We start from the raw sequence: 16,001 nt of genomic DNA, 5'->3' as shown, positions 1-16,001 counted from the left end.
CACTGGTGACAAGTCAAACATCGGCACCAGGCTGACAGATGCAGGTCCCAGAGGAGACCACTCATTTCTGACAGACAGTGGACATCTTGCCCTGGAGCATCTCTAATGGTACCAGATACATGTGTTTGGACAACTGAATATTGACCTAAATTTTATTCCAGACCCCACTCACATGCAGGAGTCAGTGCCATAAATAACATGGCTGGGTCAGTCTGCCCTTTCTATGTGCTGACATTTTGAGATGTATTAAGACAAAGAAAAATGAAAACAGCAACCAAAGAAATTAGGCAACCAATAAATAAAGCATATAAAATGTCCCTGGCAAAAATGAAGGCACTCAACATCCCTGGGTCAGTCCAGCCCCTTCTAGAGCTCTGTCCATAGGTATTAGACTTCTATCTCGACTGCTCTGGTCAGCAGTCACATTCCTGCTGACTCTTCCTAGCAAAGTGCTTGGTAAGGTCTGTGTCTGCGTTTATCCGTGTACATTATCAGCATCGATCCGTGTTAGAGCCGCAGCAGGTGAGGACTGTCAGCTTGCTATTGTTTTGACTGTACTCCTCGATAAACCTCTGTTCCTGAGCATAGTTTTGTCATCTTCTTGAGATGATGGAAATGGATGATACCTGCAATAGCTCATCTGTATTAACAGATATTTTCAGATAGGGCACATTATCTCTCTTTTGTAATCCAGGAAGCTACCTGACATGTTCATAGTGTTTCTTCTGTTCTTGTCTACTGACAGATGAGCATTTTGTATCTACTGCAAGCTTAATTGTCTTTGACTCAAGGAAGATATTCAATTTTTGTCCTCAGAAATGTCTGAAATATATTGCAAAGTCCCACCAATTCTAACTACTCCAACTACTCATCATTGAGTCCATCAGAGCTCTTATTTCCACTATTATCTTTCTTGGTTTTGCTGACTTTTTTTGTTAAACTGTTTACTTGTGCACCACAAGGGCTCCAAATGCTGCTGAAATACCAAAGAACAGTCTCCAAATGCTGTTGTAAGCATTGCAGACTATCTTCAACTGCAAACTCATATCTCCTTAAAGTCAAATGTCATTTACACTAGGAAAAACTACTTGGTGTGCTTTGCAACAAGGCAGGAGTGTTAGGTTTAGGTAAATCATTATCTATCCAGTTAAATGGAAATAAATCTATGACAGTTCTAGCCAAAGCTGCAAGGGACAATGATTGTCTAAAACATGCCTTGAGTGAGGCAAAAACTGTTCAGGTTAAGGACCAATGTTAGCAGAAAAAACAAGTGGACACATAAGTACAACTAGGCTTGAAGTGCAAAGAGGATTTCTTACCACTAATAGAAGATTGGTTACACTAATTAATATAGAAGTATAGGAAAGATATATTGAAGAAAATGAAGTAACTGAGTAGGTGGAGCTGGACCAGTTTATGAAAGCACATTTCCTTGCATCCCATGTCTGATTGCAAAATCTTTATTCAACCTGTCCATCTGATATTTCAGACTCCACATCATGCTTTCACCAAAATTGTTGCAGCACTTGTAAGTCATTAACTACACAAATCTAATCTATGACCCTAACTCTGAAACAAGAACTATATTAATGTGATTTTGTCCATATTTTTAAAAGAAAAATGCCTATAATAATACATAAATGATGGTATTAAACATCATTTTATTTTGTCCATTTCTCCCTTTCCACCTCTCAAAATCCACAGGGTAGGACGCAGTACAATTCTGAAGCAGCTTTCCCTCTCCTGCATGGGAAGGCTGCATCAGTGGGCAAGATCAAGGCTGGGACCCAACAAGCAGTCGATTTTAACCAAGGCTTTCCAGATGACTCAGGAGTTGGCCTTGACAGTCATTTACCCAGAGTATCAGATTTCCTATATTTAAAGCTGATGCTTTCTAAGAACAATATCCCCCAGATACAGCATTTAATGTTTTACAGTAATTTACTTGAAGATGGAGGCTTTAGCAGAGACGATTCAATATATTCCATGGTGCTTTAAAACAAAAGGGTCCTTAACATCATTAAGCAACAGGCCTTCCTTATTTTCTGTGTGATTTTCCCCTTGAAAGGAAGTAACTTTCTTCATTTATGTCTTTGTGAATCCTCATAAATCCACAATGTTATTTCAGTCACTGGTGCTATAATTGTCCTACCTGTTGCAACTGCGCTGCACACACACACAATAGCTGCAATGACAAGGAGATGGAAACTCGCTAAAACCTGAGCATAACTGATCAGCCATCAAGGCCTAAGAGAGTAAACCACTCTTCCAAGGTCACATAGTGACATTACCAGGACCAGGTGTGTCTGTGGTAGAGTTGGGGCAGTGGGAGCTGTGGAGGTAGCAGCATTAGCACAACTCTACCATTCTATGATTCTATGAGGGTGAGACCCACAGCCCAGCACTGCTGCTGGGTAAAGCAAAGCAAAGTACACACCAACTCCTTGCCTTGGGGTGTTTGTGTAGGTGTTTCTGTCTAGGCTGATAGACTTAAAAGTGGGAGCCAATGCCAGACAAAGCCTTTTTCCTCTCACTTCTTACCAGTGCATCTTCTGTCCCAAGTCAGGAAGTGAATGTAGAGCAACAGTTCTCAACTTATATTGTGGGAGCAAACTTGAGGGTCCATAAATTAGAATACCACTTGGATACTACAAAGTAGTCAGATCTCTAGATTTGATATGTTAGCACTTTTCTCTGTATTTTGTTTTCCAGAATTGCCACTTATTTTTCTCATTTTTCATCTGCTTCCATGGGCCTTACTCTCACAAAGAAATGCTTTGCAACCAGTTCTAGAATAATTTCAGTACTGGCTGCTTAACACAGACAGCAGGATCAGCCATATGACTAGCATGAACACCATCCAAAAAGCATACTGACACTGTAAGGCCAAAACAATTGTAACTTAATGGCAGTGTCATTTCCCCCATTTAGATATTGTACTTTCTTTCTACAAACAGCTTTCTACATGGCAGAGTTGCTGCTTACAGTGTCCTTTGAGATTGCTCCAGAGTATATGACACAGCTGCGAAAAGTAATTAGGAACACATTACCCAACATAGTGCTCTGCCAGTACTAGCAATTGTGTCTTAGAGTATGGGCTGAAATGTTTAAAAACAATTTACATGCTGAACTTGGTATTATAGAGAGGGGAAAACTATACTGGCACCACACACGGTTGACTGCAGAGCACACTCACTTGAACAGGAAGCAGAGCATCCTCCTGAGTATTACACCATGGTGCTCAATGAACATGCCACGCATTAAGCAGCACCTGGACCATGCTCTTTGTGTTACTACTGTGTCTTTATGGCTCTCCAGCAGAGAGGCCCATTCTGCATGCTGCATTTGCATCCTGGGGCTGTATATCAAGAGTAAAGTTTTGTTGTATTGTGGGATCCCATTACTCTGTTCCCTCGAATTCATCACCTGCTGAGCCTGGTTAGCTGTCAACGTTTATTCTGGCATTACAGAGAAGAAAGGTAAATCTTATTCTTACAAGAATGAAAATGAGAGTGTAGCAATCAGAAAAGAAGACATTAGAGATGCTCAATTTTCAAACATGTGCAAAAAGATATCTTTTGTTCAGGAGTCTGTCAAAGGAGAAGCACATACATTCTATCATAACTGAAAAATGTGAATGCAGTTCATTTTGGATGAAGACAGTCATCAGTGCATCTGTCTTCTAACTTTGTGCTTTGCCCTTTCCTTTTTGGCAAAAATCCTGAAAAATTTAGAGACTATGAAATAAAACCTCCCACTAGAAAATATTAGTTGTGTGCATCTATTTCCACCCTATTTAAAAGGTTTAGAGAAGTGTGTGTGTGTCAGAGCATACAGTGGGATACGTGTTTATATGCAACATTTATGATAATGATGTGGCAATGAAAGTGTTACCGTGTGCTCTAGAGACTGAGAGGAATTATTGCATTGTTATTGTACCTTACTAATTGCTACTATTGTAAAAATAACTTCCATCTTCAGTGGTATGGCTGCACCACAGCCACTACTGTTATCAGGAAGTTGTATCCTAGCTGCTAACTGCATTAGAAGATCCGGGGACCTAAGTGGTCTTTAGTCTGTCACAAAGGTGCATCGGTAAAGCAGTGTAGAGACTGGATTTCGGGTTTCTCCAGGTAGCCCTGCAAAGCAAGTAGCCCAGTCCACATGTTACTATTTGAATGGAAATGCCAAAGCACTTGCAGTGCCTACTTAGACCCTTCAAGTCTATGATGTGCAAGAGTTCTACTTGACTGCGGAGCCTAGGACCTATTTTCTACTATTATTTTAGAGTTCAGGTATTTAAAAGACCTGATTCATGATATTACAGGTGTTGAAAACGTTGCTGTGGACTTTGAGTTATTATCCCCAACAGATTTATCTCAAGGTAACCACATGCACTATTTTGATAAAAATAAAAAAACCCACCAGCTTTATCACATTATATATCTCCAGTTATCTTGTTTGCATGAAGGTATCAACACAAGAAAAGTTTGTGAGACCTGTTTTTATTCAGCTGATTGGGATGGTAAGATCCCAGTACTCACAAATGCACTGCAAAGACAGGGCTTGGTTCTGTACACATCTGATAACGCATTTAAATTGTCCTATTGTTAAAGTGATAAAACCAAACAATATTTGACCTGGCATCAAGATACCTAGTATGAAGTGATTAGCTTTAAATTATTTGAATAATCCTGAACTGGCAGAACAAAGTTATATAGGATCAGCACCGTGTGTCATGTGGTGACAGCTATTTGTGGATCCATTCTAGGAGCCCTTAGTGACAGACGCTGTATTTTAGCAAAGCCCAGCATGAATTTCATGGCTTAGGTGGTGTGAACAAAGATCAAGCAAGAACCTGGCCCAAACTGCTGTCATTCAGAGAGACTAATGCAAAATTGTTTCCCATGTATCTGTTGTGCCTCTGTTTTCCTAGTCAACCAATAAACACCATCGTCATGGTTTTGATGCAGACCGAGATGCCAAGAAATTACATAGCGCCTGCAAAGGAGCGGGTAAGAAAGCTCTTGCTTTTTATACAAAGAGCAATTCAATAGTATAAAGAGCATACACATAAACTCAGGGCAAAACATTTGTTCCAACCAGTTTGGGGTAATTTTTATGCTTTCTGATACTTACTGACTCAAAGAACATGCTCACCCATGAAGTTTTGTATGATTAAATGGGAAGGGAAGCCAGCTTGTTCCTCAAAGACTAGCAAGATCTAGTTTGTTAATTGCTTGGCTCCAGAGAATTGAGATAAACATGATATTTGCTCCCTGCAATAGGAACATCAAGCTGTCAAGACTGATATGACAGTCATGGGGTACAGGTAGTAAGGTCAGATTAAAGTCATGGTTACATGTCCTTTCCCAGGCCTTCAAGGACCAGTAAAAAACACCACCACTTCCTTATGTTCATCAGAGCCCACTGCAGCTCCATCAGCTGAAAGGAAACAGATAAGAGGACAAGGGGTAATGGCTTTAAAATGGAAGAGGATAGATTTTGATTAGATACAAGGAAGAAATTATTTACCATGAGGGTGATGAGGCATTGTAAGAGATTGCCCAGAAAAGCTGTAGATGCCCCATCCCTGGAGGTGTTCAAAGCCAGTTTGGATGAAGCTTTGAGCAACCTGGTCTAGTAGAAGGTGTTTCCCTTCTCCTGGTATGCATTCACCATTTCAATATTTGTCTTGAAGAAATAATGCCTGAGGCAAGCTGCTGGCCCATAGATGGAAGAGTACCAGGACACATGTTAATGAAATAGCTACTTCTGTGTCTTTCAGGCATCCAAGTCACACCACTACAGCTCTGTCCCTTTAGCCACAAACACAGCAAATGCCTTGCAGCAGCTCTGTTTAGTGCAAACATCTGTTTATGTGGCTGAGGGCAAGAAAAGTACAAGAACAAGGTCATTGCCTCTAGTAAACAGTTGCCAGTAAACTGCTGAGTTACAGCTCAAAGCTTCACCTGGAGAAGTGTTGCATGTCCAGATCCCCCTGGGTTCCCAGGAGATGTAGCTGCTGTGGTGCTCATCGCCAGGGCATCCCGTGCTCCCACTTCACTCCCGCTTCTGCCAAGCAAAACCACATCAGCAGAGACTCAGACCACGAAGGCTGGTTCCTGCTCTTTTCCTGACTCCATTTAGCACAAAGCACAATTCATTTTGTATAAGCTGTACATTCAGGCTGTGAGTTAATGAAGCTAATTTAAACAGATCCTTACCTACCCCGGCCTCTCGCCTCATGCCATTTGTTCTGTTGTATCAGCACCAGAGTCCACACATTTAATGAACGATCTGGCGTCTGATCCCTTGTAACCAGTATTGCTGCTAAAAAAGTGTATGCCACCCTACAGGCACTAGCATAACTCTGATTTTAGGAGCCATGTCTGACCTTTTCAATTTTCCTGATAAAATGTGAGTAGCACGAGATGGCAAATATGTATTTTATAACCTGAACATTGCAACTGACTACAGTTAAATACATCCTCCAAAGAATCTTAGGTGCAACTAATCCTGAAGTTGGCACTAGTGGGGACATAAGCACAGCAATTTCTTTTCTTTAGAGATCATGCTTTCTTTCCTCTGCAGTAAATTCCTGGTTTAAAAATTCCTATGCACCACTTCTTTTTCAGGAACGGATGAAAAGAAAATCATTGAAGTCTTGTCAAGTCGAACATCGGAGCAGAGACAACAAATAAAACAGAAGTACAAGGCTCTCTATGACAAGGTACTCAGAAACAAATGTCTATTTCAAACCACATGCCTGCTAGAAATACAGCCTAGAGGCCTCTGCTTTTGAAAATATCAAGGGTGTAGCAGATTTAAGCAGGACACCACTTAGTTTCTGATTCAGCAATTTATTTTATCTCCTAAAATACTGATTCTATTTCTAATCTTAAGCCCCAAAGTCTTCTTGAAATCAGGCTTAACCAGATCAGAGCATTTTAATCAAAGTTGAGAGAGCTAGAAAAGAATTCATAACTGAAATAGAAACTATTTCAGCTTCATCTTCAGCACATTCAGAAGAAGGAATTAATATAAAAGGGAAATTTCAAGCCTGAATCTCTCTCAGACCAGAGGAAAATTCAGAAGAACTATTTGATCTTACATCATTATATTCTTGTTGAGTTTAATAGCTGTAGTATTGATTTCTTCTAGTGATGAAGTAGAAAAGAGGTTGTAGAACTAAGAAGCCTCATTGGGCACTTGATTTTTGGAGGAGGAAACATAGGCTGCCTTAATGATTTTGAGTGTAAGAAAAAGAAATCTTCCATTATCTTATTTAGATAAAGAGCTAAATACTGCAGAGCTTATTGGTATTTTCTTAAGGTCTGCTTGCTCATTAGTCATTAGTCAATGCTAATAAGACAGGCAGCACTGAGCATCACAGTTACTTCAGCATGTAGCGACCCTTCTTGCTCACCTGGACAGCCTGAGTCTCCCTAGAAGGAACAACAAGGAAGGTTCATGGTGCACCATTGAAACTGCTCCAACCCTGATGTCAGCCTCTGGCTTGGACACATAGAATGTTCACTGCAATTGTGTAAGAGGGTATTTAAGAACAATAGATTTAGAACCAGGCTTCTATGTTTGTTTCTCAAGTTGTCAAGTACTTCCCATGTCATGGGAAATGTAAACTGAAGATAAGGCTTTAAATAAATCATCTGTAGGCATCCTTTTCAGCATACATACACTAGCTAGTGCTTCTTTGGGGCTGTACTCAATGTTGAATTAAGTAGATCATATCACAGAAGGTTGAATTTTTTTTGGTGGAAAAAAAATGCAGATTGCTTGGCACCAAAATATTTTGTAGAAATTTGTTGCTTTTTCCAGCAAGTCAACTTTAACCCAAACTGGAAGAGGAGTTTGGTAGGTTTGATCCCTTCTGTTGCAGCTCTTTCAAACCAGGAAGTTTCTGCTTTGTGTTTCAGAGTAAAATCTGTTAAGCTTTGAAAAACAATAATTGCATATATTTAAAGAAGTAAGAGTCAAAACTGTACTGGTATCAGGTGGTATTTGAAGATGAGTCAATCAGCTCTCTCAGTATGAAACAAAAATTTTTAGGGACTTTATTTTGCAAAAAAAATCCACGTATGTAAAGGCTTTTTTATGGTTTTGTCCCTTTTGGTTCGGGAGAAGCTTTGAAATCATTAAATTCCCTAAAACAAATTAAGAATCCCTCTAATCCCACCTCAGCTTTTGGGCTAACTCTTCCAACTATCACTACAGGATTTGGAAGAAGTCCTGAAGGGAGACCTGAGTGGGAATTTTGAAAAGGCTGTGCTGGCTCTGCTGGACCTGCCCTGTGAGTACGAGGCCCGAGAGCTTCAGAAGGCGATGAAGGGTGCTGGGACGGATGAGTCGCTGCTGATTGAGATTCTCTGCACACGAAACAATAAGGTTGGGACATCACACATGACCTTCTTCAGGTAGCAGGGCAAAGAGTTCACCAAAAGCATACCCTTGGGAGAGGGGATCAGACCAGCTCCTGTGGCTGAAATGCCTTTTGTCAGTGCTTTACAGCAGTAAGGTTGCCAAACTGGGGCTGAAATTGTTGCAGGAGTTAAGAGCAATGTAATTCGAATTCTTTCCTTGGTCCTATTCATATGGCACTGAGGCAACACTGATGGCAGAGAAATCCTCAGGTGCCCGTTAAAGGTAGCTTTGGCACTGCTCTGAGTATTCAGAGGTGCCTCCCACCAGGTAGAGGAAGGTAATCCTCTTCAAAATACCATTTAATTTATGCCTAAACACAAGTGAAACAAGATGCACACCTGCATGAGTCAGTCATCCCTTGTCCTGGGCCAGGCTGAGTCGTGTCTCTACATTGCAGTAAGTCCCAGCATGAGATGGAACTGGGAATTCAGCTTCTCCCACCCCCACGCCTGCTACACCTCATACAACATGGGCCTGGTATTGATTTGCAGGGGTTTTGTTTACTTATTAATTAATTAATCAACATGTAAAAATCTGGTTTTCCTCATTCATTTATTTGCTTTATTTGCCTAGGAAATTGTAGACATAAAGGAGGCATACAAACGGCGTAAGTACTATTGTCTTTTGAACACCTTCCTTTAAAGCCTTCATCACTGGATGAGCCCTCACAAACTTTTTTTCTCCACAGTCTTTGATAAGGAACTAGAGTCTGATGTGAAAAGTGACACAAGTGGCTCCCTACGGAAGATACTAGTCCTTCTGCTGGAGGTGAGGCTGGGGGCTTTCCTCCCATGCAGCAACCTGACAAAGATCCTTCCTTGTTTCTAGAATGCCTACCCTCAGTAATCAGAAGTATTGGCTGGTGTTTATAGTAAGGTGATTATGATATTACATATAATACTGTGGTAACTACAGTATGCAAAAGGTATTCTTCAGTATAAAAGCCTTCTATAAGTATAGCTTTTTAACATATGTCATTTTAATTCGTAAAATCAGAAGTCATTCTATAAACTCCAGTACTTTGAATGCAACTGGTTTATTATTATTTATACCATGGCAATGGCTGGAATAATCATTCAAGATCATGGCTATATCATGTTGAATTCTGCCCCAAACCAGCAAAATCTGATTTTCATCTCAGCTGAGGATTTTACAGTTCAGATAGATACAAGAACAAGTGAATAAGAGATTTGCTGTTATGTTGATTTTCCATTCACCAAAAACACATATTTTCCATTAGAATACACTTCACTTTCAATAACCTCCATGAAGTAAAGAAAATAATTAACATCTCCATAAAGACACAGTATAACTAAGAAGAGTAGGATCACACCTAGAAAGCAAAGTAGTGGACAATCTGATCAGGCAGCCCTGAGAAGTGAAAAGATTCAACAAACAGAAGAAGCTTTAAGGATCGAGCAATCACATCACTCCATGTGTCACAGTTAGTCTCCTGTTCTAGAAGGCACTGGTACAGCTCTCCTCGGCCTCTTGCAGTGTATTTGCAGGAGTGACAGAGACATATCAGTCATAGATTAGTCCTTCACAATTTCTACCAGGAATTACAGTGTTGGCGAATGGTCTGAATATATAGGTTAGTCAGAAACATATTTTGCAGTTATCAGGGCGTGTGCGGCACCATGAAAACCATCAGCACCTCACTGCAGTTACTGGGAACCTTTTTGAAGTAGCTGGATGACAAACAGGCCAGCTGCTTCCTAAAAAACTGAGTTTTGAGCCCAGGTGCTGTAGGTACCCAGCAACTCAGCCCTCTGAGAGTCAAGACCAAAGGCCATGTTGTGGGTCACCCTGTCCCAGCTCTGTCTGCACATCTCAGCTCCATTCCCACCCCAACATCTGGCCACAAATGGGAGAGAGCAGAAACAAAGAACAAACCAGGTGGGAAGGGACCTCTGGAGCTACTCTAGTCCGTCCTTCCCCAAAGCAAGGTGAACTGTGAAGTCAGATCAGCTTTTGCTCCATTTTTGTTTTCCGCCGAAGACATACGTTGGCTGGGGGAGGGAGCAAAAACACCCATAGGATGAAAACGAATCTAGGGGCAAGGGGGATCACCAGGCCACATTGCTGCAGAGCAGCATCCACAGGGTATAGTCCAATGCTGTGAAACTGCCCATAACCCCTTCCATAGCCCCTTCATCCCATAGCCCCTTCCTTCCCCAGAGACATCAGAGCTGCCATCTCTTTAGGGCCCCAGCTCATAGCAAATAAAAATGGGAGATAAACCCTACCAATATAGACTTCACCTCTGAAGTCGACAAAGCCAGGGATCGTGATAAAGACCGTTCACCGAATCCCACCGTGGCATTTGTCAGCAGATGGCAGCAAAGCCATAACCAAAACATTCGGGAGGCCAGGGGCTGACAGCTCCCTCTCCACTATCAAACGCAACCACCACTTCATCTGGGTTTGTTTACAGTCATGTCCTTTTCTGTAGGCAACTCGAGATGAGTCCCAACAGGTACACACAGAGCTCGCTGAGCAAGATGCCACAGAGCTGTATCAAGTAAGTGCAACTGGGAAAAAATCCCCCTTTGCCTTGTGCTGTGCAGCAAGGGCTGCCTCGGGGCTGACTAAACACAGCAAGGGCAGGGGCCATGCTCTGTGAAGAGATGAGCAAGGGGCACAGGCTGGAGCTTGGTGGATCAAGATCTCTGGCTGACTTTTTCTCTCTGCTTCAAAAAAATAACATTTAATCTTTAAGGCAGGAGAAGGTCGCTGGGGAACAGAGGAGCTGGCTTTCAATGTGGTCTTAGCAAAGAGAAGCTATAGTCAGCTGAGAGCTACTTTTCAAGCCTATGAAAAGGTGAGTGATTCTCTTTTGCAATGTGGGTTTCATAGGGCCTGACATGCAGTTTGCAAACCCCACAATGACACGTAGAGCAGGCAATGCTTTCTTTGCCATTTGAAAACTTTTTGAATACTCCAAGAACCTTGGAAAACATTTTTAGACAGCTGGATCATGATCCTGTGGAAATGAGTGATAAAAGCTGTATTTTCTGCTGGTGAAGAACCTATTCCCCTTCATAACCTACACAGTAAATGCTGTGATGTCATTTCCTTCCCACAACTGGCAATGGGGGTTGTCTTCACTCCTGCAGGAGGACCTGCAAGGGGGCAGGTTCCCAAACTCCTGCCCTGCAGCAGGGCTTTGCTTTTCTAGTCTTTTCCTTGCATCCTCCAAAGGAGAGGCTGACAAGACCCCCTCTTGATCCTCTCAACCCACTTCATATGCTCATATCAGCTGGACAGACACACATCTCCAGCCTCTTCTTCTCTGCTCATGCTGGGCAGACAGCCTGTGCTGGTACTTTGCTGCGCTCTTCTCTGTCTCCAAACACAAAGTAGGCAGCAGGATGCCAGCTGTCCGGTACTTCTCCCTGTGTCACCCACCAGGGACATTTTCTCGTGCCTGGGCCTGGAGCTAACCTCTGCTGAGATCTATCTCCTGGAAGTGACCCGAGAAAGTCAAAGCAATGGGAGATCTAAGGTCCTTCTCCTGGCAGCAAGGTGGCAGCTCACTAGTGACATTTATTCTCAAGAGAAGAATCTCCCTCTGACTCAGACTCCTGAACTCCCCTAGGATGACTCTGAGTTTATCAGAAAACTGTAACCCTAAGCACTGAAGATGAAAAAGCCTCCAGTCAAGGCCATATTTCAGTCAGCATAATAGGGAACCAATAGTTGGAAAAAATATTTGCAGCGTAATCCAAGTTTTTGGGTTGTTGCTGGCAGGAGAACAAACCCTGTCACTAACTGATATGCTCTCCCTTAGAGTGGCCCAAACCCTGGAGGTTCAGTTAAGTTCTCCAACAGCCAAGCTACCTTGGCTTTTTGATTCCTAAAGCCAAGCAGATCAGGTTGCCCAAACCAATCTACCACATCCCGCCCAGCTGTACTTGAAGTAGAAGTGGGCCAAGATTAGACCCATGCAAACATCAGTCCTCCTCTGCAGTTGAAAAGATAAATAGGGCAAGATGTAAACCAGGTTGGGGCTTGCAGAACTTCAGCCTAAATCCTCAGAAGATAGCCCTTGCTGCCTGGTGTGCATGGTCTCCCAACTCTGACTTAAAAGTCCACTAGAGTTTTGAACCATGCAAGGCTATCCTGATAGGCAAAACAGCAAAGCGAAAGCCTGTAGGTTCATGAAGTCCAAGAGAGTCAGGATAAATTCTCTTTTGAAGTGGCAGTCTGTTTTTCCCCTTTCCTACAGAATAATACAAAAACTTGGGAACAACTGCAGTGTTTGTAAACTTTCTCTGCGAAGCCAAAGACAATAAGTAACAAAACTTCACAGAGCTGGAAAAGCTCCAAAAATTATCTTATTTGTGTGAGAGCCATCCAGAGGCTTTGATAGAGGGGTTAGAGGAAGCTCAAACAGTTTCTCCTGACTAAGGGTCACTCAAGAAGAAGCTGAAGCTTCTTTGTCCTAGAAGCCTTCAGAGATGTGCAACTGCTTGGTGTAGGTTATCTTTTAGCCATTGTACCTCACCTGGCTGCATAGACCTTCTCTTGGTGCCAGTGAATCTGTGAGCATTTACACCAGAAGAAAACATTTTCCCTTGGAATGTCTCTAAAGGGTCTGAATTGGCCATTGGATCTGATCTGATGTGATGCTGGTTTTGTGGCAGTGGGATGACATGTACAGACAGCAGCTCTCATGGCTCCTTTTTGTTGTTCTTGTAGGTGTATGGGAAGGATATAGAAGAATCCATTAAAAGTGAAACATCTGGAGATCTGGAGAAGGCTTATCTCACTCTTGGTAAAGAAGAAAAAAAAGAGAAGTGTCAAGAGCTTTCTTTTCTAGTTCTTGCCATCATCTGACAGGGGTAGTTGGGGGTCTGTGTAGAGTTTGGAGACAGCCATCGAGATAGCCCTAAAGTGAGCTGATGTATCTGCCAAGAAAAGAAGAAAGAACCAAAAAACTTGCTAGGCACAACTCTTCTCTGCACAGCTAAATAAATTATTTGCCCTCTTACACAGGGTAGCCACCTACAAGCTGCCCCTGAGGCCAAGGCTGTTGATATCTTCCAGCAGATGCCTGAGCATTGTCTCAAGTGTGCTAGCCAGCCACCACAAAAATGTACAAGGACTTCTACAGCAATTTAGTCCTGAAGATGACTGTGGCTGGTATTTAAGCCTGTGCCCTGGCTCTGGTTAGCTTACTGGTGTTGCTGCTATTCATCTGAACCCGGGCTCTTCCAAATTTTTCTCCTGTGAGCTGCAGAGTGAGCTGCTACATTAAGAATCAGTGGGCAAGAGGAATTCCAGAGGGACAAATGCTCATTCTCATTCATTTCATTTTCACTGAGGAATGACAGAATAAGTACTGATCATCTCACTCTGTAACACGCTTTCCCTGTGGAGAAATGTGTGTCTGTTCAGGCTCCCAAACCTTCTCCTTGCATACCAATAGGGGACTAGTCATAGAAAGAAAGCCTTATGTCTGCCCTATATCTGCCCTATGCTCATATGTCTGATATGTTACATGATATATTCGGTATTCATTTCCTTCTCCTTGAAGATCTATCACAAAGTGTAAATATATAAATATAATGAAGCTTCTTGCTGTTTTCTCTAGTCAGCTGTGCCAAAGACTGCCCAGGTTACTTTGCTACCCTTCTGAACAAGTCAATGAAAGGAAGTGGGACTGATGAAAAGACTTTGATTCGCATCCTTGTGACCAGGGCTGAGGTAGAGTACCCCATGACCTCTAATAACTCAAAGCAACTCTGGGAGAAACACAAATGTAGAGGGTATAGAGTCCTGTTAGATCATATGCTCAGTCAGCCCATTTGAGCCCAGTGACATCAGTGGTGACCCTCAGATTTTATACCTGGGCAACTCAAATTTTGTTATTGCATCTATGTCTGTTTCCAGAAGTACTAAATCAGAAAGCATGCAGGCAATTTCAAGTGGAGTCAACTGTACCTGCTTAAAACTAACCCACAGGGAGGTCTGGCCCCAAAAGTGTGTGTAAAAGTAAATTCCTAGTTAAATAATGATAAAGCAGCAGTTCCCAAATTGAGAATTGCTTATAAACATATGTTGCCAATTCTTTCTGATTCCAGCTGGGCAAAACAGATGGGGAGGAGGAAAGAAAAATAAAGAGCCAAAGGAGATAATTGTCATTTAAAAAAACACAAAACTGCACAAGACATTTGAGATTTTAAACACAGTCTTTAAGTCTTCCTTCCTTGTAAGCTGTGTAGGTTGTAACCCCAGGGCTGTTTCTGTCTTGACACAGAGGAGGAGTTGTTCACAGGGATGTGAAGGGCATATTTCTCAATCATCAGCAGTGTGAGAAATCAGGCTTCAGGGTAGTTTCTTTGTTAAGACATTGTCCAATCATGATAACATTTAAAACCCACGGTGATACAGATCAGATCCAGGCCGTGGGTGTCTTTTCACAGCAAAGCTCAAGGCAAGGCATTTAATTCTCCCCACCCTGTAGTAACCAGAAAATTACATCTGTGGGTGGAACAGATTCTCTTTTAGCCATTCTCCTGGAAGTGCCTCTTCCTTTGCTTGCCACTGTGGAGTAGCCTTGGGAACTTGCAGTGAGCTGTGTGTCTGAACCCAAGGCCCTGCCTGCTGAGCACAGAGCAGAGGTGCCTTGGCCACAGTAACATGGCTCTTCACACAGGCTTGTACCCCTCACCACACCCTCTGACGGGAGCTTACCTCAAATCCAAGTGTTACACTGAAAGTCCTCCAAAAATTTTAGACCTCCTGTTTTCTCTTTCCTCCTCCCACTGAGTGCAGTGGACCTTGGATCAGACCCCAGAGGTCCTGGTAGGAGCACGGCATATTACTCATAGCATATCCCACTCTTCTAAAGAGGCTTTTGATGTCTCCTCAGAGCGACCTGCCAGCAATAAAGGAGAGGTACCAGCAAATGTACAAGAAGTCGCTAGCTGAAGCTGTCCGATCTGATACCTCTGGGAACTTCAGAAAGTTGCTGCTGGCTCTTTTGCACTAAAAAACCATCAAGAATGAAGAGGCATGCTGAGCAGCCACCTCTTGAATAGTTTCCAAAATAGCTTCCAAAAAATGTGGCATTAGCACAAAGAAAAAAATCCCATTTATTTTTCTTTCCAGCTGGGAAATGAGTTGCCAAGTAATGCTGGACGTGAGGTTTATGTTATGGCTATCTCACCAAATGTCCTTAAGCAATAAAGACATGTTAAAAAAACTAAATCTAAATTGACCTCTTTGTGTTTGCCTATGTGGAGGAATCTTCTGTCGTTGTTTCTTCTGGGTAGATTTTCTGTCTTTCTCTCACTCTGAAGATTATCCCTGTTCTTTCCCCAATTTTACAAGAGTGCCATGTACAATCCTGCCAAGAGAAAATGGACAGTAATTTTTTCTCAGCCCATTATCACAGCTCTTTAAGCAACCTGGGGGCTGTGAATTAATGATTTAAGTGCAGCTCTGATCAAAATCCTGCTATGAATGGGGAAGGTCAGAGTGATCTTCCTGTCTGTGAGTTGCCCTGTCAGCATAGTCATCTCCTAAATTATGCCATGAAGGACTTGCAG

General features: G+C 42.3%; 1 protein-coding gene across 1 annotated transcript; it reads left to right on the top strand.

The window, feature by feature from the left end:
- The first annotated feature begins 4,465 nt into the window (after positions 1-4,465).
- Positions 4,466-15,442, top strand: ANXA13 (annexin A13). Its single transcript, XM_061995898.1, has 11 exons — positions 4,466-4,525; positions 4,937-5,015; positions 6,639-6,733; positions 8,236-8,406; positions 9,016-9,049; positions 9,131-9,210; positions 10,898-10,966; positions 11,165-11,266; positions 13,147-13,222; positions 14,042-14,154; positions 15,323-15,442. The coding sequence occupies exons 1-11, from the start codon at positions 4,466-4,468 to the stop codon at positions 15,440-15,442; spliced, it is 999 nt and encodes a 332-aa protein (XP_061851882.1).
- The last annotated feature ends 559 nt before the right edge of the window (positions 15,443-16,001 follow it).

This window comes from Colius striatus, chromosome 4 (assembly GCF_028858725.1).
Source record: "Colius striatus isolate bColStr4 chromosome 4, bColStr4.1.hap1, whole genome shotgun sequence".
Taxonomy (NCBI): domain Eukaryota; kingdom Metazoa; phylum Chordata; class Aves; order Coliiformes; family Coliidae; genus Colius; species Colius striatus.
The sequence above is the reverse complement of the archived record's forward strand: the minus strand, read 5'-3'. Positions and strand labels throughout refer to the sequence as shown.